Source organism: Corvus brachyrhynchos, unplaced genomic scaffold (assembly GCF_000691975.1).
Source record: "Corvus brachyrhynchos isolate BGI_N302 unplaced genomic scaffold, ASM69197v1 scaffold83, whole genome shotgun sequence".
Classification (NCBI taxonomy): domain Eukaryota; kingdom Metazoa; phylum Chordata; class Aves; order Passeriformes; family Corvidae; genus Corvus; species Corvus brachyrhynchos.
Window position 1 is genome coordinate 2,101,383 of NW_008238464.1, and position 21,097 is coordinate 2,122,479.

At 41.5% G+C, this 21,097-nt stretch overlaps 1 protein-coding gene across 1 annotated transcript in view; it reads right to left on the reverse strand.

Moving 5' to 3' along the window:
- Positions 1-766: 766 nt before the first annotated feature.
- LONRF2 (LON peptidase N-terminal domain and ring finger 2) overlaps positions 767-21,097 on the reverse strand; it is a 40,629-nt gene continuing 20,298 nt past the window's right edge. The window contains exons 3-13 of the mRNA XM_008635814.2: positions 20,260-20,378; positions 16,876-16,998; positions 15,777-15,938; positions 15,106-15,331; positions 13,033-13,129; positions 12,552-12,666; positions 11,200-11,321; positions 10,218-10,376; positions 7,103-7,265; positions 4,985-5,134; positions 767-4,639 (exon numbers count right to left, since the gene is read on the reverse strand). Of these exons, the coding sequence (XP_008634036.2) occupies positions 4,481-4,639; positions 4,985-5,134; positions 7,103-7,265; positions 10,218-10,376; positions 11,200-11,321; positions 12,552-12,666; positions 13,033-13,129; positions 15,106-15,331; positions 15,777-15,938; positions 16,876-16,998; positions 20,260-20,378 (1,595 nt within the window). The 3' untranslated portion in view covers positions 767-4,480. The remainder of the gene's footprint in view (positions 4,640-4,984; positions 5,135-7,102; positions 7,266-10,217; positions 10,377-11,199; positions 11,322-12,551; positions 12,667-13,032; positions 13,130-15,105; positions 15,332-15,776; positions 15,939-16,875; positions 16,999-20,259; positions 20,379-21,097) is intronic.

The window sequence follows — 21,097 nt, forward strand, 5'->3', positions numbered from 1 at the left end:
TATTTTAGAAGAGAATATCCTGAGTTGGAAGGAACCCACGAGGATCACCAAAGTTTTACTGCTGACCAGTGTCCCAGCCCCCATACACTCGTGCTAGCCATGTCCAGTTGCCTTGCTCTGGAACATTGCCTCCCTCACACCATCCTGAAGGTATTTTATTTCACTGGGCTTAGACAATAAAGCAATTGTTGTTCTTCACTGTAACCTTGTATTTTTCAGAGCTTAGTCTATTGGGCCAGTCAGGTCATGCTTAGGGCTACAAAATAATCCAGTAAACTAAAAAAGGAAGAGCCCACATCATCATCATACCCCATTTTTGTCACAACCCACTCCTGAGGAAGCTAAAAGTTTAACTCCCCCATCCCACCCTGCTGAGGGCCCCTCAACTCCCCCTTATTTTGAGGCCCTCCAGCCCTCCTTCAAACCCACCCCTCACATTCACATCCAGTGCCACAATCTGCCCTGGGTGCCCAGCAAACCCCACTGTGCCACAACCTCTGCAGCCTTCCCCTTCCTCGCACCGGGGCTAAAACAACTGCCATGCAATTATGAACCCCAACATCTAACCACTGCTTCTGGGATGCCATTTGCTTCTTAAAGCCTCCTGAGGCCAATTCTCAGCCCTTGGGCTCCTGTCAGGAAAATGAGACTATCACCCCCCCTTCTGACAGCAGCACATCTGTGGCTTGTTTCTGTTCAGATGTCACAGCTCTAGCTCTTAGTCCTCACAGAGTGATAAAGCTTTCCCCATGAACTCACACTCTTATAAATTCAACCTGGTTTATTCCAAATATCACATAAATTAAACACATTTCCCATGAATATTGCAAATACACATGAAATGAACACTGCAATTTTTAAAAAAAGTTTTGGCTTTTTTTATGCAACAAGAAGTGCCAAATGTGGTTAGAACATGAACTTCTCCTGTATTTACTAGATACAAAAAGGTGCAGATTAATAATTTATATTTATACATATGTACACACTCCATTTCATTTCTAGCTTTAAAACAGTAAAAAATGGTTTCAAGTTTATCTACATTAAACATACTCATTTACATCTGGTCAGAAGCCCCAGATAAGAGTTGATACAATCATTTCACAACTGCAAAATTAAGGCGCTACCAAAATACCAGTTCCACTAGTGTAAAATGTAACAGGAATAGAGTGTACAGCTTTCTATTTATCAATTTAAAAGTGGACTGGAGAACAAGGAAAAAGGAGCAGTAAGAAACATGACAAGTTCTACAGGTTAGAAGTACAAAGAGATCTCGATGACTATCAAATGAACATATTAAAATACAGTAGATAAAAGGCCTCAGTGGCAAACAATTAGTATGCTTCTGAAAGACAAAAAAGGTTAAAATATATATCATTTTGTAGCTTGAAATTTTACAGGTGAACAACAGGTGTAGAGGTAGAGGGATTTTTTTTTCTTTTTGGCCTCTTTACGATGTATAAAGAAGGGCCACATTCACCACAGTGAAAAGACGCATCATATATCCCAGCATCCTTGCTTGGACAGCAAGCAAGAAAAGTGTAATGAGCTAGAAAGGCAACAAATCCTGTCTATCCCTTCCAGGAGCTCAGCTCCAATGCTTCCAACATGTACCTTGGCAACAAGTTACACCTAAGCGCAGACTGGCTGTAATGTGGACATTTCCTCTAGAGAGCAATGAGACAGCTTTTCCTGTGAGGTACTACTGGATGCTGCAGATATTATATGGCAGAGGTGATTTGGTAAAAATGAAAACTGGTACTTTCCCTTAGAAAGCAAGTACCACAGGGCAGTGGTGATTTTATTTATTTATTAAAGCTTTGCTATTTGATCAGCATTCAACGTTTTGGAAGAAATGTCAGCTTTGGGCTGCTAATATGATTATTTGCATCCATACACAGACAATTCCTTTGTTGTTATCATTTATCCAAAACATCAGTCACTGAAATATTCACAAACTGCTTTAAACCTTGACTAAAAAAAAATCCCTCTACAGTTCAGCTTTCTTTTCAATAACAATCACTCCATTAACTATGCGGGCCTTCATGAACACAGTAATGTCACTTCCCATGTAGAATGTCTTTACACACTACAAAATAGCAGTAAACAACCTCTCATTTCATAGGGTTTTCTGTCAGAAGTACCTCAAAAGTAGATACCTTGAAAAAATCACTTTTGGAGAGAAGAATATTGACATTAACATTTACTGAGGCAAAGCCAAGAAGACACTAACTAGCACCTTGATATTTTTTTTCTTAAATGCACTATCTGTAAAATTAAGCACATATAAGATCAGGGACCAGCAATATACAAATACCATCAGCATCCTCTTCCAGCTAAACTAGTAATACTCAAAACTAGGCCAGACACACAAACAAGCAAGATGAGTGAGTCTTGAAGAAATACACAGCATGGAAAGGAATGGGAAGAACAGGAAGCTGAACAGAAAGGATTGCAAGATCAAATACAGTCCATTTTCTGGTCTGAGAATTAGTTTGTGAAATCACCCTTCAGTAGCTCAGCTGACAGTGGGCTGAAGACCTACTGACTTTGACATTTCCTCCCCATGAATACAACAATTCCTTTATACTTCAGCAAATTTCTCTTTATCATCTTCAAATCCTGGAGGAAATGCATTCAACTTGAATTTTGAGTATTTTGGTGGTGGTAGCAGAACTTGCAGAAGGCTACTGTAGAGGTTATGACATCATTGGTTGTACATTATGCACGTCACACTTCAGAGAATATACTTACAAACTACTTAAATAGAAAAGGCGTGTTCAAGGTAGAGGCAGTTACAGTACATTCAGGGTATGTTACAGAAACCATTTGTGGTAGCCATTTGCTGAAAGGAAAAAAAACTGCATTTTTGTTTCCCAGACCACAGAGGTTATAACTACAATACCCAAAGAGAGCAGGTAACATATCCCAATCACCTCATTTTCATGCAGTCTTCTTCCAGAATTCATGTACAAAGTGGAAAAAAAAGTTTAAATACCTCTTCATTGACAAATAAGGAGAAAAGAACTAAAAAAGAAACCAGGCACTTTGACCGTTTAGGTAAGCAGCCACTTCTTACCAGACTTCTGCACATGAACAAGTCTTTACATTGGTCTTGCTATGCTTGCAGCACATGGAGATTCAAGTCAACTTTTTTTCCCTGTTGGTAGTATCAGTTCTAGTTATAGGAAACTATGCCAATTGAATTGGTAACACTGAGTTATTTCATTGGCAGTTGAGCAAATGTTGATCATTTGACTGACAAGTGATCAATTTAATAGCTATCAAAGTTAGATATTAACAAAACAATACATAAAAAAATAATCAAAGAGACAAATGAAGGTTAACACCTGACTGAAGCTTGCATTGAGACTTGCCTTTATAGGTTCGGTTTGTGACTCCTTTCACGGTGTTACTGTGGACTCATTTCCATCACCTACAGTAACTGGTACTAAACTACAATACTTTTGGGTTTGAAACATGTTCAGTAGAGACCACCCCAACGTAATGGGAGGTTGGCATGACACTGCAGGAAGGAGGGAGATGAAAACCTCCCCACCTTTCATCCTCACTGGTTCCACTCGCAGAGCAGGTGTTCAGAACAAACTGCAGCATGCCTCCCTCATACTTGGGGTGAAATCATTATTTCACAGCAGTGTTTAGCATACTTTAGGGAGCGGCTTGGTTTGAATTTAGCAGTAAGACCAGCTAGGATTACTTTGGGTTTTCTCTTCAAAGAAACCAAAGTACATCTTTCCAAACATTTTGTATATACTCATTCTGCTACAACACATAAATCACAAAGGAGGGATTACCTAAGGCTACCAAATCGTGTGCTTATTCAGTAGCTATTATTCTTTCAGATAAACATCCTCAGATGCCTTGACTACAAATGGCTTAACCTGTTTTTTCCTCAGATTGTTATTTGCTGAAGAGAAAGAGGGAGGGAGATGTGGGTGTATGACAGACTGCCTTCCAATTCACTAACAGAGAGTACTGCTGCTTATAGTCCTCGTGCATACTTCTGCTAGGCAGCGTAACTCCTCTTCTGTTCACTACCTTCAAGAAAGTCTAGGAAACACCTCTTCAATCCACTGTCCAGTTTCCTCTTCTTACTGAGTGAAAATCCAGATCACATGCAGGCCAATGGCACTACTCTAGTACTTAACTCTCTTGGCTAGAAACATCAACTCTATCAAAGTACTTTGAAGCAATTATCCACATCCAGCAGCTACATTCTAAATGTAGCACAGCTCTGTAGAGGCTCAGTTTTCACCAGGACAACAGGAGAGTTTGCAAGGTTTGGTGAATACCCAGGTAACAAACCGATGTAATAAATGGATGCAGGACGCAGTCAGAAAGGGCTGTTCCTTCTTGAAGGAATCTTTAAAAAATACAAAAAACAACCCCTCCCCCTTTGCCCTCCCCCAGAACAACCTGTCATGAGATGTTTTTTGGTGCCCACTCACAACATAAGTCCATGTTATCTGGGTCTTTTGCGAGTCACAAATATCAATACGCGTCTGATGGCGATCAGACGATCCTTCAGGGAGGTCATAGCCAATATAGCCAGCTGAGCTCTATTTTCCAGAGGCAACACTGCCAAGAGCCACCAGTACCAGGCAGGACCACTGGGGTTGCTCTGCAAAAGGATGGAAAAACACAGTTATGTATTCACCAGCACAGCCCCATGAAGAACATCACCTTCCTTCTCACCTTCTATTTGCTAAGAAAGTCACCACAAAACAAGCAACAACTGAACACTTAATTGCAGGTGTTCTCTTTTATCTGTATACACTATTAAGACTTATCTCTTCAGCTACCAAATTACACAGGTATATTGTTTATCCTGCTTCATGCTGACAGACCAAAACTGGGTAAATAAGAGTCTAGAATGTACAAAACCACAGCAAAAATCTATCAGAAAACAGTCTAGTGTTAAAATTCTGTGTAGAATAAGGCTGCATAAATAAGCAGGTTTTATTACCTGTGGCTCTGATTCTTTTCCTGGCATAGATCCAAAATGATTGAGAATTTGCACTTTCATATTGTCTTTAAGAGAAGTAAACCAGGCAACAGCTTGATCATAAACTGAATCATGAAGGCGGACAAGTTCTTCATATTCTGGTCCTTCAACCTTATTGTTAAAAGAAGGGAGATGGAACAAAACAGGTTTGATACCACGGAGTCCATATGCTTCCCCAGAAGCAAACGAAGCAAAATAATGCAGTGACTACAGCTGTTCAAATGTCCTTATCTAAATCAACTGTGCCTAAGTCTCAGATTTCAAACCTGTGATGCTGGAGTCTTTTTACCCTCGGCTAGGTGTTCTGAAGTGACATTTCTTGGAGCAGTAACTGCCTCACTAGTACCCATTCCTAAATGCTGGCATAACAGAAGAATATGCTCTCTAATCCTGGGACATATTTATCATCTCAAACCCACAACCTCAAGTCCCTGTCACAGAATGACCTCTGGACAGTGGTACATCATCTGGCAAAACAAAACAAACACTACTGCCACCGAGCACAGAGATGGGGGGGCTACAGCACTTAAGAGACCAGCACTGTTTTACAGAAGTGTTAAGGCCATGGTAGGACAGCCAAGGAGAAGGAGGAGGGTAGACACCCAAGCAGGCAGGAAGCAGGGAAAGTGATGCTTTCCCAATACCAGAAACAGCCTCAGAAGAAACACCCTCATTGAAGCAGAGTGTTTTAGTTGCACAGGCCTACTATTAGCTATTAGGGGGGAAAAAGCATAAGCAAAAACCACTACAAACTGGTGATTTGTGGGGGTTTTTGGGGGGTTTTGATTCTGGATTTTGTTTGGGGATGTTTGTTTTTTTTCCCCTTTAACATGTGCACATTACATAGGTGATTTCACCTATGCTACTCACTCATATACACATCTGATCTAGCTGCTCTGGATGCCCTTCACAATCGAGGAGAAGCAGTTCTAGAGAACAGTTAATCTCATCTTAAATTAAGCATCTAAGAGCATATAAAACAGGTATCTTTGGACTGAGATTTTTCACCATCAGACAGATCATGAATGTAGGGCACTGAACAGACACCAGACACCAGCCTCCAATGTGAGACAAAGTAAATCTCACTCTAATTATGAAGAGGTGGGTCTCTAGCACAATCTATAAACAATGCCTGTATACCTGAGTTGCACCACTCTTCACTGGAGAATTAGAGCAGAGCCCTCACTCTGAGCAGACTGCCTATTCCAGCCTTTCACAGGCAGAGACACCCCCACAAGCTCAACCTTTCGTGCCCTGGGAAACAACTGCATCATCCTGCACAGGTTAGCAAAGCACTGCCAAGGCTTCACAGACTTTCACTTCAACTGCGAGAATATGCTAGAGCTGCATGACCAAACTGACTTCATCACCTGGCAGGAGATTACTGCTAAGCTCAATGTTAATAGCTACCAATAGCTACCAAGACACGGTCTGAAGATGATCCAGAGAGTATGGCCAAAAATTCAGCCTTCAGCCAACATCCATCACAAACACCTCACTTGATGCAGGTTTGCTAAGAGGACTTGTTTTTAAAAGCTACTCCCCTCTCTGCATTTCTCTGCTCTCAGCCAGCTCTAATGGATCCTTGTACAGGGCATAGTTAACTACATGTCAGTAAGAACTCATTTTAAGAGCAGACTCCCACATTTATTTGAGGACCTGTTCTGTAAATGAGAGCTTGGAGGACATATGAAGTGTGCCAACTGTCCGTTCAGTGCAAGAGAACAGTCAGTTCTCTACCAATAGGAGCATGTGCTTTTAGAAGGCTTTAAATTCTGTACCAGTTTTAAAATGTTACTCTGACCTCACCTACACACCATGACCTCAGCATCCTGAAAGCTACTTTGAGATCCATGAAAGGAGTGTAACACTTTAAGCAGAGATAATTATAAGGGAAGAAAGGAAGAAAGGGAAAGAAGATACAAAGTTTGTTCCATGGTTTTTAAAACAGAGCTTTAGTGTATTTGTAATGATATTGGCTTAGAAATAATGCACAGCTAGCTTGAAATGCAACAAGGAAAGGCTATTTAAGTGAATCCAGCAATACATGGGTATGAATAACTTTGCACCATAGATCACCTTTTTATCTTCAAGATACTCGATGTTTGCTGTGTTATATCCATCTCGCTGGCCATGGCTTAAGACCCTAAAACGACGGACACCAACTGTATCAACAACTGAGCGTCCATCAGGAAAAAACTTTACGTCCCTGATCTCTAATATACAGCCATGATCTGCAAATCTGAAATGACAGAAGGGCATAAAAGCGGAAGTCATCAACAAGCGTTTATAGACATCAGGACAAATACTGGGCCTAATTCACCATTTCTTACTTGAAAGAGGATTCTGCTTTGGTGACAATACATTTCTGCTTATTCACATAAGCCACACAACCCCCACCCTTTCTGCCTTCCCTCAGAGGACCTGGGCAGCAGCATTTTCAGGGCAGGTTTGTGGAGTGGGAGGGTTGGAAAGGGACAGGAAACTAAATGAAACATGTTTCATGCTGAGAGTTGCCAGCTGCTGGTGGCGAATTCATCTGGTTTGCAAAGAAAACTAGATGGGTAAAGATACTGTAAGGAAGTACAGAAACTGAGGAACAAATGCATGGCTGTGAGGGCTATCCCCCTACTCCAAGGTGTAAGCAGAAGACTGCAGGCTTTAGAAGAAAAAGGCTTTCTATATAGCAAGTCATTCTCTTGCATTTGTTTCCTTCAAAAAAAAAAAGTCAAACCAAACCCAAAATACCCTCTTCACAAAAGCACGTTTGTATCCATTGTATTTAAAGTAGGCACAGGTTTTAATCACACCCTGGAAACAGGCATGAAATAAACTTTTACTTTATCAAGCTTCCTTAACTCTACCTTTGTGATGCAGTGATTTCACTAGAGAGGCTGATTGCACAATGACTCGTCACCACAATACATTTGCAGGTCTACACCTCAGCCTACTGCTAAGCAGGAGAAAGCACTGTATCTAGTCTCATCTCAAGATACCAAAACCCTGCAGGGTTTGATAAATTCTTTATTAGGGAAATGCTTGTCTTACTAGGGCTTGGCCATTTCTCACAATGGAGTGATGAAGAAATGACTCCTGTCTCTGCTCTTACCATGGGTTTGGGAGGGGCGGGGGGAAGCTCACCACTGTGAACAACTGTTCTCTCCCAGCCAGTGCACAGGAAAAAAATCAGGCAGAGCAGGAGGAGCAGAGCTGCACACAGGTAAGCCCTGGTGCTCTACCAATAGGACTGACTCAAAAAAGCAAGTTTGTTAGTTTATTATAGCAATATTACACTACACACTATTTAAACAGCTACATAACAATTGTTTTTAATTAATGATTTTAGTGACATTCATACTGAACTTAGAAATTAATATAGAAGTGATGATTTTTTCTTTTTTGTTGTTCTTAGAGGAGTTTTTTTGGGTAGACAGTGACCTCAATCAGAGACAAGAAAGCACCTGGAGACAGGCATAAAATGTGCTGACAACATTAAGAGCATATATTCTTTTACCAATTTTAAGTTAAAATGGAGAAATAAAACAGAGGAAGGTAATGAACTAAACATGCTTTGTCACTGTGTTTTTCAAGGGAGGTATGTATTAATGTCTCGGTAGATGAGGCAAAACAAGTTTCCCCACTTCTTGTATTCCCAAGTTGATTATGCAATTTTGAATAAACAGAAGAACTTCTCTACTTGTGTAAGAAGCTGGACCAGCCTGCCAGGTGTCTGCAGATGAAGGCTTCCTGTGTTTAAGTTATCATGCTCATAAAGTTGAATTATTTTAGTAACTCAAAACACACAGGACATAGAAATCTAACCATACTGTTGCATTTTTAAATACCCTTCATGATGTTATCTAACAAACCAATTACTGTGTTTTGGGGATTGTAACACCTTGGCCCTCTGTATTACCATACCTGACTCCAAGTAAGTTTGGCTGTTCTACAAGCCTGCAGGGATATAAGGAGAGTTATCACTGAAGTAAGTCCTAGGGTAATTCTGTCCTCACTCTCACAAGTATTCACTTCCAGAAAAATGGTGATAGGCCTGAAAGGGACTGTGGAGCATCAGCTACTGCTGGAGTCTGAACTCCACTGAGTGCAGTACTGACAGCGTGCCAAATGGCATTGCTGCACAGCCACAGCTGACAGGAAGCTGCAGCATCTCCTGTATTCTTACTGCTACCTCACTGTCCAGTCTGGGAGAAAAATAAAATATCCCCCCCCCAAAAAAACATGAAGTGGACAAGGAAAGGCTGCCAAGCCTCAGTAATGACTTCCCCCCTCTCAGCTCCAGTGATGATCACACACAAAAGTGCTGCTCCTGAGGATGCCTGTCTAATGTGTTCTTAAAAATTCCCATGTTCGTCACCCATTCTACAGCCTGCATCAGGCCCATCTAACTTCTGAAGTCAGCAACTATTGCATCTCATAAGATGAGATCTCTCAAGACCACCTCATGTTTCTCCCATGAGCATGGTGTCAAAACCCCATTATCTGTGAAATACTTAAACCTGAAGGCTTTCATAGAATCACAGAGTAGCTTTGTGTTGTAAGGGGCCTTTAATCTAGTCAGTCTCTGCATAGGGAGCTGGAAACACATCAGTGTCAGAATTCACAAAAATGAATGAAAGGTATGATGATATAGGAAGACAATGTAAACCCACTCACTGCAGATAGTTTAGACATTGCAACACAGCAGTAAAGACAAACATTCAAATTCAACATTCAGCAGCAAAACAGACTTCTCAGCCAAGGGTATACTTTGTCTCATTAAAACGATACCACTCTTTCAGAAAAGCTATGGGAGGTCTGGATGTTTTGCCTTGGTTTTGTTTTCTTAAACTGAGTAGACAGAGGAGGAACCTCACCCAGACAGTCAGCTTTCACTGGAACAAACAGGCCAGCAAGCTTTCCAAACACGCAGCCAATTAAATGCTATTTTTGGAGCCTGTAGTAGCAGGATGAGTTGCATTCTTGCTATCATCCATCAGGGAGTAATAAAATTACATCTTTGTGTAAAAAGGAATGTTTAAACTTCAAAACTAAGAAGTAAGCAACTTTGGTATTGGTTCACACAGGACTGGAAGGAACCACAGTGGTTTGGGGAGACAAGTACACTGTGCTGCAGTATTCCATTAGCTCACAGCAGCTTCTGCAACAACAGGACATTCTCAGCTCATCTCCTTACCCTTTTAATTCATCAGCTAAGCACATGCCAAACTGCTTGGTACCAGTTTCCATGCATCTTCTTATCATTAGGCGATAACGAGGTTCAAAGACATGGAGTGGACAAGGGATGGTAGGAAAGGCCATGGTACATACGAAGATGGGAACATCTTTATTCAAACTGTAAGAAAATCGTTAAAAAAAAAAATCACTTTTTTTTTTCTGAGTGCTGCTATAGTCAGCATATATCCTTAATACAAGGCAAATGGTTTCCTTAGACTCAATCTTTGTAAATGCATATCTCTTCAATGTTTGCCATTTTCACAAGACAATGTTTCAGAACTCTTTTCATTTAATACATTAAGTAAACAATCCCTCTAACCTATTTCCACAGAGGAAAACTGTCAAGAAACAGCCAGTTTCCCGAAGACATGCATACTGATACATCTTGGATACACATGGCAAGATATTGGTGACAGCTTTTCACAGTAACAAAGTACTTAAGGACCAGCCATGTTCAAAGCAAGATGGCAGAGAATCCCAAAACTCACCCATTGATTTTGAAGTAGCCCACTAACCCACTTAATTTTTTTCAGGATTAACTGCATGTTTTGTTTTACTTTTTAGGTTACAGTTATAGCACAACATTCACAAGTCACTGACAAAACTGGATCCTTGAACTTCTCCTGACCTGAAGTATAACTCATTTGTAATTTGAATTCTACTCCCAGAAAACCCCCACTGTAACTCCTAAAGCTATTATGTTGTTTCAGAGGAAAAAGCAATTATCTTTATTTTAATAATATTGTTGTGCCTCTCCACCATCCAAGCACATTGTTACTTGTTTATCTGCAACATACACGTCAAAAATACAAACCATCTGGCAGGTTCATTTACAAGTTCATTCCTTTGGTGCATTTCCATTAGGAAATGACTCTTCTTCAGTAATTTAGATTGAAAAATACATTTTTGTAACAGCTGTCAGTAGTATAAAGAGAGCCTACTTTGACAATTCCTTCATTTCTTCCTCATAAACTTTCTTCCTTTCAGATAATTCCTCTGGCAAGTAACGGACTATCAGCTCTTCTGTAAGGACGGTCTTCTTGTAAGTTCTGCTTGCCAGAAACTACAAGGAAGAGTCAACTCTTAAGTCTGATAACAAGAAGACAGGTAACATCTCTTCCTCCCAACCCGTTCTTCCCTGAGGCCAAAGTGCTCCTTAGTTAGGACTGTACCAATACCTCACCCTTTTCAGCCTCCAGGCACCAAAACTTCCACTTCAGCATATGTGGTTCACCCCACTGTCTTTTAACTCTAACCCCATACCCTTTCTGGGCAGAAGTTGTACTACCAGGAAGAAAAGGCAGTCCATCCCCACTTTTGAAAAGATACATTTATCTTTTTCATCTACAGCTGTCAGCTTACTGGCAAGAAGCACGAGTATGGGATACCTTATGTCTGCTGTTGACAAGTGTTGACCAAAGAGCAACCATTCCTCATTCACCAGAGTTTCCACATAAACTGGAAATATGGTATGAACACACCTACGGCTGGGGGTCACTAGGCATGAGCCTGATGGGATACTGGAAGCCTCCATTTCTTCAAGAACCAGCAAACCACTTGTCTACCAATGAATGCCAAATATATCCTTGAGTAAATGAGGTCTGCGCACAGCTTGATGCTGTTGGTACTGTCTTGTTCTGGTTTCACAGAATCATAGAATGGTTTTGGTTAGAAGGCACCTTTTAATGTCATCTTGTCCAACCCCTTCAGTGAGCAGGGACATCTTCAAATGGATCAGGTCGCTCAGAGCCCCCCATCCAACCTGACCTTTAAGGTTTCCAGGGATGGAGCATCTACCAGCTCCCTGTGCAACCTCTTCCAGTGTTTCATCACCATTATGGTAAAAAAACTCTTACTTACATCTAATCTCTTCTGATTAAATCAACTCTTTCACTTTAAAAGCATTACCCCTCTACTAAAATGTCTGTCCCTATCTTTTTTATAAAACCCCTTGAAGAACTGTAAGGCTGAGATCAGGTCTCCCCAGAGCATTCTCCTCACCAGGCTGAACAACACAACTCTCTCAGCCTTTCTTCATAGGAGAGGTGTTTCAGCCCCAAACCATCTTCATAGCCCTTCTCTGGACTTGCTCCCCTTTCCTGAGGGCCCTGTAGCTGGATGCAGGACTCCAGGTGGCATCTCACCAGAGAGGGGCAGAATCACCTCCCTCACCCTGCTGGCCTCACTGCTTTGGATGCAGCTCACAAGTAGAGCGCAGAAAGTCGCCACATAGATGCTTTCAGAAGAACACAATTTTGTGCAGTTTTCTTCACTGGGGCAAGGACATACTTACTTCTGACAGCTTTTCCTTGCAGAGCGGGCAAAGTGGATTATGGTCAAGGCAACGCTCAAGGCATTTGAGGCAAAAGGTGTGTCCACAGGGTGTGGTAACAGGTTCGTAGAACAACCTTAACATGAAAACATGGAACAGAAAAGCTAAGCTGCCAACAAAAACAATTCCCAATGTGTGGAGAGGAGTGACTAGTCCTAGCTGTTTCTTTCTTTCCTGCTTTTGTATAAAGCACAGGTGACAGTGTTATCTAAGGATACAAAAAAGGTTTTCATTTTTAGAAGTGGTAAACAATGGAGAACAGCATACATAATGGAGAAAACCACATCTGTAAAGATTCACCAGATGTAAGGTTCAGCAAAAAGGAACAGAGTAATTAATGATTTAGACATTCTCTGGCAGGCTTCTCTTCTTACACCATGAAAACTTTTTTCAGAAGCTAGAGAGGCTTTGTTATGTTAATGCCAGGTCAACACAGTCATACCTCATGCAGAGGGAACACTCAAAGTCTGACGCATCCACCAGAGTTGTTGGTATTTCACTTGAAGTGTCAGTGGTGTTTTCAGGTAAAACATCTCCATCTAAGTAGTCAAGAAGATTATTACAGTAAATATGTAAGCATTACTGCACTTTCCGATGTTCTTTACACTGTTGATTTTTTCACAAAAAACCTGATTTATGTATTTTCTTTTCTGAAGTTTTGTTTCAAACAAACATATTTCCCATCTAAGTTTTAGATTTTTTGGCAGGAGATCTTTTGGAGAGCAGAGGATGATGTCTGTGGCCAGAGGATACACTTTAGAGCCGAATACCCATTATTTGCTTCTCCAAAAATGATTGTGTTGTGGGTTTTTCTAGACTAGTTTTTAAAAGATTCTGCTATTGCTTTCCCACCACCACCCCCACATCAGCCAGACCAGATGTTTTCAAGTACATTAAGTCCAGAATTTAATTTGTTTACACACAGTCAAAATATTTCATCACTGTTTATTATAGATTTCTCAGCAGGGGTAATTTTTCTTACAAATATAAAAAAGCCTACATTTTTCTAGACTAGGCTGTTGTAGAAATCCCAAATTTCAGACAGCTTAAAGTCAAAGGACTACTGGAGTTGCATTAGCTAACACTGCTTTTACTAGCTCAGCAATCTGCAAACAGAGGCTAAACACTTCACTTAAAATTCTGCCCAGATTGATTTTTGGGGGTGGTTTTTATCTCTGGATTAAACTCAGTTTAAGGGTATGCACTTCAAAATTCACAGCAGCATTATTTAGGCTCAAAAGCTATCAGCTCCAGCTTCTGTTGACATTTACACAAGCAAATTCTGCAATTTCTTTTACAATTTGTATCTTCGTGATGAGTTGCAACAGAGTCATGACTGCTGCCTCCACATGTTTTTTATTAACCAAATTCTTGACCATTAAAAAGCTCAGCTTTTTATGTTAAGTTAAAACACTAGGATGCTTTGTTAAAGAGTAATTTATGCTCAGCATCTGGCTTCTCTGAAGCACAGACAGGATAGGTGGTGTATGGCCTACAAAGAAAAACAATGCTATCTTTAACCTACATCTCACATGTTGGCATTTAGTAATTGCAAGAACCTGGCTGTGTTAATTCCGCAAATAGTAACATGGCACTGGGACCTAGCACAGACCAGAAATTAGTGCTTATGGGTAAAACACGATCTCTGGCCTTCCCTGTGAAGATACAGGTGGGTCAGATTTCACAATCTATTTACTGAGTCTGCAGTTCACAGGCAAGTACAGGGTTTTTTCCTCCACAGCAACGTGATCAGAAACTGGCCATCTATTGATCTTTTGCAGAGCAGACAGTTGTACTTGCAGACCTGTAACATTTTGAGGCAGAAGTCAAACTCGTCAAGATGTGGGTTTTTTTTTTTTAATTTAAGGGGAAAAATTCACACCAGTACAGCAGCATTTTCGAAGTCTATGTTAACCAATAATTACGACTCAGTGAAGTATTGCCTTCAGCATTTTTAGCCCCGAGTAGTAAAGCCACTCTGGAGGTCTTTGTTAGAAGCTTGAAAAGCATACAAATTGTAAGCACAGCTATCAAGTAACAGAAAACTTGGGGGCAGGGGCTTGTTACCCTTTAAAAGGCTTCTTTGTTTGCTTGGAAAATTTCATGTTAAGTTGCATGTGACCGTTTCTAATGCCAGTTAAAGATTAGTTTCCAGGCTTACTTCATCTTTCAATCATATAGAAAGACAATGAAGTTCAACTATAGCTGAGATCCAGAAAATGGAAACTGTGGCACTAGCAACTCGAAGACTAAACTGTGAGTGGATTACACACACGTTACAGTGGAAATGGCCCGTCTGAGAAAGAAAAACACAGTTTTCATTCAATGAACTTAAACTGCTCTGGAATAAGGTAAATAGGTTGTTAGAGCAGAAACAGACACACCAGAGTACAAAATATTATGCCAATTCCTGTAGGGAATGTTTTATTGACACCTATAAAAAGGGAGGAGTAAAAAAGTTTACAGTTTTTCAGTATGTGAAAGAGAAATCACTTTTCTAAGCCACAACACAAACCTTTTTTAAGAATCTTATTGGGGACATCCAAGCTCTGCAAATCCCTCATGTCACTGGACAGCTTTCTTTTTAAGCCAACCCCAGGTAAACTGGAGAGAATAGCTCCCAAAGACTTCTTGTTGTCTTCAAAGTAGAGATCCAGAACATGATGCGTAACAGAAGAATCAGTGCTTCTGAATACATCGGATTCTTGGGACGGGGTTTTTGTTAACCTGAACATAGTATCCTAAAAAAATAAGAACAGTTACATACAGCATGAGACAATTTTGTTCTGCTTTTACCTATTAGTTTTATCAGCAATAGATCAATGTTCCCACAATGAGCCTAGCAATGAAGAAAGGTCTGTATCAAAGGTCACTTCCCAGTTGCATGAAGCTCTCCCTACAGCGCCTGTCTCTAGAAATTATGTTCCTGTCATACCAGATCTTCAGTGGAAAAAACCCACAACTACAACTGACCCCCACGTGAAGGCATCACATTGTTTTCTGAACAAAAAGGTTCGCTCTCTTATTCTTCTGAGGAAGTACATCCCAATAAGAGATCCAACAGCAATGGAAAGAACAGGCTTACCATGAAAGTAAGTGCCTACATGGGTGCAGACAATGTCACACAGATCAGAAAGATCCATGTGCTACTTTTGGTATTTTTATGTTGAACACTTTTTGCTTTACCTTTGAGGACCCAGCAACAGAGTTATCTTCCACAGCTGACTGTGTGTTTATGCTACTCAGAAACGCAGGTTTCAATCTTGTATGGGATGTTCGACTAGAGAAAGGTGCTGTTAGACTATCATGCACATTTTCAAAGGCTGGGAAAAACATCTCACACATTATCTAGTTAATTAGGAGAGAAAAAAAAAAAGAAAAAGTAATAATTACAACATAGATATTTATGTTTGTGTGAACACAGATACACAAACTTCACGGTTTCTAGATGCAAAGAAGCTTGCAACATCCAGGACATCCTGCATTCCCCAGTGCCCATGGGAAACCTGGATGGCAGTCCCCACCACAGTCACATTCCAAGGTGCTCTTCTGGTGCCCTCCTCCCTTACCAAAGGCTTCTGCTCCCCAAGAGCATCCAGGGCAGCAGTCTGTTGCATCGTTCTCCTGACCTACCCATCTCCATTTTGACACTCAGACCCTGCCTCCAGAAGTCTTTAGACCATGGTCTTCCATCAAAACCAGTTAACAGAGATGTGTTTAAACACTCCTTGTGCTCTTCACCCATCTCCTCCATCCTCAAGCAGATTTAACCCCTAGCTTAAAGCTGTGTAGAGTCTGTTGCCCCTCTCACCAGTCCCCACCAAGCATCTTGCCAAATCCTCGTTTCATTTTTATAAAAAGCTGCCCATATGGATGGTCACAGAGAACCTGATGATGGGCTGTTAGCACTTAATGTGTCTAACTTCCCATAAGGGACAAAATGCTACGAAGACTGCAGGATTTTTCCAGGACAGGGCAGCACACAGTCTCCTCTTCTCAGTCCTCTGCCACTTCCCACATGAAAGTAACTTTCTGATGGGTACTAAAATTAGCAACCTCAGGCCTACACAGTGGAATTCACAAATATATAATCCCTCTGGTTGAGGCATCAACTAAACCCAAGAGGTGCCTCACATAGCATAATGCTAAAAAGGGTTATTGGAGCATCTACTGAATCAAAACTATCCTTTGGGTGTTTACTATCACCTGAAATACCATTAATTTTACTTGGCTGTGGGATTAAAAGCAGCACAATGGCCAAGTAGCCAGTAAATATATTTTATACCTTTTGGGCTTCTTTCTTCATTGAGCTCCATTCAGGATTTAAGGCAACACAATAAAGAAACTCCTTCAATGCTTCCTCAGTCCTTTCCAATCCAGAAAGAGCTTTTGCTTTCACATAATGGCCCTGTTCACACAAAGGAAATGTACAAATCTAGAGATCATTTCTGAAGTGGCAGCAAGACACCAGAAAACAAACCTGGAAGTTCACAGCATTCTGCAGGTGAAGAACAAGATGCTTTTTGGGTAACAACCTCTTTGATACATGTGACTGAAAGAAATTCAGTCCCTTCTGGTGCAAAAAGATTACCCAGGAGCCCTCTGCTGCATTATCCCTTGCCAAAGGCATTGCTCATTTCCTGAGAGAAGAGCTGGGAATGAAGAGGGGTATTTGTCTCCCCAGGGACAAAGTCTACTACACATCCCACTGTGCTTGGATACATCAGAGAACAGTTTCACATACCAGGACAAACTTAAAAAGTAATGCAGCTGCACAGAAAAGGCAGTGGGACAAGGCAGCCTGGAAGTGGCAGCTCAGAGAGTTCAGGATAGTCACTTCTCCTGGGTGTCTTACTAGGATAGTAAAATTATCTAGAGACAATTTTTCACCTGTTTTATTTGGCCCAAAAACATAATGAATTTAGGGCAAGTTACCAATGCTTAACCTGAAGCATTTTAACCCACCCTACCTCTCCCATGTTCCGGACTCACACATCCACAGCCAACAGGTACGGGTAGCCAGCTTGGGAATAAATCCTATTTTACTTGTTACTAGTAGCAAGAGAGGAACACCTCGCTTCTGAACTTTCCTGCAGATATCAAACTACAGTTCTAATCTGACTATGGAAATTAGCTCCTTCACAATGAAAAGAAACTTAAGAGTGCATTTAAACATTTCCCTCTTGCTTATTAGACAGAAGTGTGCTCTACAAGCACCACCTCTGACCCAAGAGAACACCTCTAGCCTGTACTGAAAGTACAGCTTCATTCATCTAAGAGACTGGCTAGATAAGCAGATCCACTTTTCGTCCTTTGTAATAATGATGAAAGATCTGGTACACATAATCTTCCTGAGCAGCTAACTCCCTCATTCTTTCAATACTGCTGTCCAAGCTGAGACCTGTTAAGATCTTTACCATTCCACTGGAATTGGAAGAAGGAGGCTCATGCCAAAAGCCAGTAGCAGGCACTGCATAGGCCAGGTTAATTAACAAAATTACCATTTGGTGACCTGTACAAGAAATCTCAGTACACATCGATTCTCTCCAGGCGAGATACATTTTTCTTTTCCTCAATGAGGTAAGAAGAGAGATAGCATGAGGCCTGACCCTGACCTTCTTACCTGGATGCTTGCACAGCCTCCATAAAACCTTTTACACACATGCCATCAGTGTCAGCATTACTTCACTGCACTGGGAAGCCTACAAGCTTGTTTGGACTCGTCCTTCAGAGCTGTAAGAGCAATGTCCTTATCCGACCTGCAAGAGAGGACTGAGCTGGGCTGTCCACAGACAAAGTACCTAAAGATCCAACACCAGGACTTAGGCCTAGGGACTAGAGAACCCTGTACTTCAGAGACTACTGCTGCCACCTTCCCTTTCCTATTTTCACATACCCCTGCCAAGCATCAAACCTGAAACTTGAAAGGGAGATCCAAGCAGGACCATGTGCAGCAGGCAGGAGGGCACCACTGTCTACCCTCCATATAAAAACACAACTGGAAAACACTCCCTGCCTTACAGAGTCTAAGGACCTGGTTTTCATAGCAACTGAAAAGAAACCAACTTATCTACAGCTCCAATAACTACAGCATATCAAGGAGTTTCACCAGTAACTCAGCAAGCTATTACATCTGTTATCAATATGCCAAAAGATACCAGTTAGGTGAACACTTGCATCCTAGGAGCTACTCCCAGAATTAAGTCTAATTTTATGTTGGGTTTGTTTTTTTTAACTACACAGCAAATGTTTGAGCTAATCTCTGCCACTGGATGAGATGCTGCAATACACAAAACAAAGCAGATGCCCAGAACTCCTGGGGAACATGGATTCTGGGTCAGCACAGCTTATGTTGATGTCCTCACAAACATGAAAGCACAAGTGAAGTACGTCTGAGACACTGCTGGTTACGCCATGATGACAAATTTCATTTTCAATTAATATTCTTCAGAGATGTGATTAATGAAACCTTTGTCCGCCTACGACTGACACACATCACATTTCCATGGATTCAGGCAAACAGAAGACATTTCAAGAAAACATCTGAACGTGCGTAATTCATTTTTCTCCCTCTGCACAGAAACCCAGCCAGCGTCACCCGAGGTGGGATTCCTGACTTCATGAGAAATTATCCGAGATAGAGAAGCAAACTGGATGCAGGGGAAGATTATTAACTGCCTTCCAACATGAAAGGTTTTAATGGGTGACAAGACAGATAGCCTTCAGAGACAATTCCCTAACTTGTCAGAGACTCGGTGTTGCAGACAGCACCTCTCTGCTTGCCCTGCATCATCCCTAACTGGGAATGGAGCACTAGATGCACAGCCCTGCTTGCTGAGGCAGAAGGTCAAGGCATTTATGCAACACCTCCTTAGTCTCCTTAGTCTCTGCCTAAAATCCTTCCACAATTCCCCATGCTATGCTCTCCCCAGAAAGCACGCAGAGGCTTTATCTGCTCAAACCTGTGTTGCAGTTTTGCTACTGATAGGAGAAGGACTGACTGCAGGTGTAATCCTAAGTGGGGTGAACTGTTGGACACCCAGTCCAGCTTCAGGCAACCAGTGGTAATGATGGGCACCATGTGTTTCTTCCATTTCTCTCTGCTAACATCATTCCTGATACTTGCTTCAAACTGCCCACTGCTCCTTGTAGCACCTCCTTTGGTTATGAAAAAAATTGCAACCCCTCTATGAAACACCATGACACAGGTAGACATCACAGATATGATATTTTAGGATTAAAGAGGGAAAGAAAATAATCCTGAAATAGAGTCTGGGTTGCTCCTCAAAAAAACACACTGGCCAGCAGGCTGTCAAAGCCACCCATTTCCATGGGACACATCGTCCCAGAGAGACCTGCAGGGCCATCCTGGGCTGCCAGAGCCTTATGAACTGATTCTGCTGCCAAGCTGCAGCACAAACTGTAACAGATAAAAGGCACCAGCATGAACAAAACCACATCACCAGCAGCCCACCACCAAAATCCCACCAGCTGGAGAGATTCTGAGGACCTTCCAGACTTGTTCTTTGAAGAACTTAGACATTTTTGGCCCTGTTAATGCCCCGATGTTCTTCCAACAACAGCCCCAGCAGCACCGTCCCCAGCACAGAGAGAAGCCCTGAGAAGAAGCAGTTTTCATTTTGGTCTTTACAAGAGGCAAGCACCGTACCGCAGGCCAGTGGGGCTTGTTTCGGCAGAGGATGTCCGCGTCGTGAAGAGCTTGCTGGTAGTTTTTCATCAACGTACAGAGTTCTGCCCGCTGTGCTATTAATGAACACTTGCAAGGAGCTGGAAAACAAAAACAGTTGCAAGGAACTTCATTAAAAGAAGTACCAGGACATGTTAAATATAGTAACCTCATATGCAGCCACCATAACCAAAAAAATCACTACTTCACACCCATTACATTTATACTCTCCTGTAATGGAAAAAGAGGCAATTCCTTCATTCTTTCCTGCTTAAAATATATTCTTCTCACCCTGAAGCAATCTCTGTGTTTTATCTAGCAGGACATATTTCATATTCACAAAGAGGATGCCACTGCTCTTCTCCTCATCTTGCTTACAGGACACTTTAGAAAGCAAAAAGAAAAAAGCTGCAAGTGTTTCTACCCTCAGCGTGGAGGAAGAAATCACCAATGCAGGACTTCAGCTAAAGTGTTCCTGGAAGCCATTAAATAACAAAAATGCACGCAGCCTTTGCACTTCATATCCGCTTGCCTTCCCAAAGGCAAGCAAACCTCTCATGATCATACACCTTGCCTCCACAAATTCATGAATCATTCAGTTCACACAGATTATGAACTTCCCAGACATTATTATTCTGTCCTTTCCTAAGGTCTCTGGAACACATTTTAATTTCACAGAACCACAGAAAAACTGGCTGATCCATGTTCAGCCTGTCCACCAGGACCCCCAGCTCTCTTCGCAGATCTGCTGTCTAGTCCAGCCCATCCTGTTGCACAGGGTTGTTGCGTCCCAGCTGCACCTGCCTTTGCAAAAGTAGGC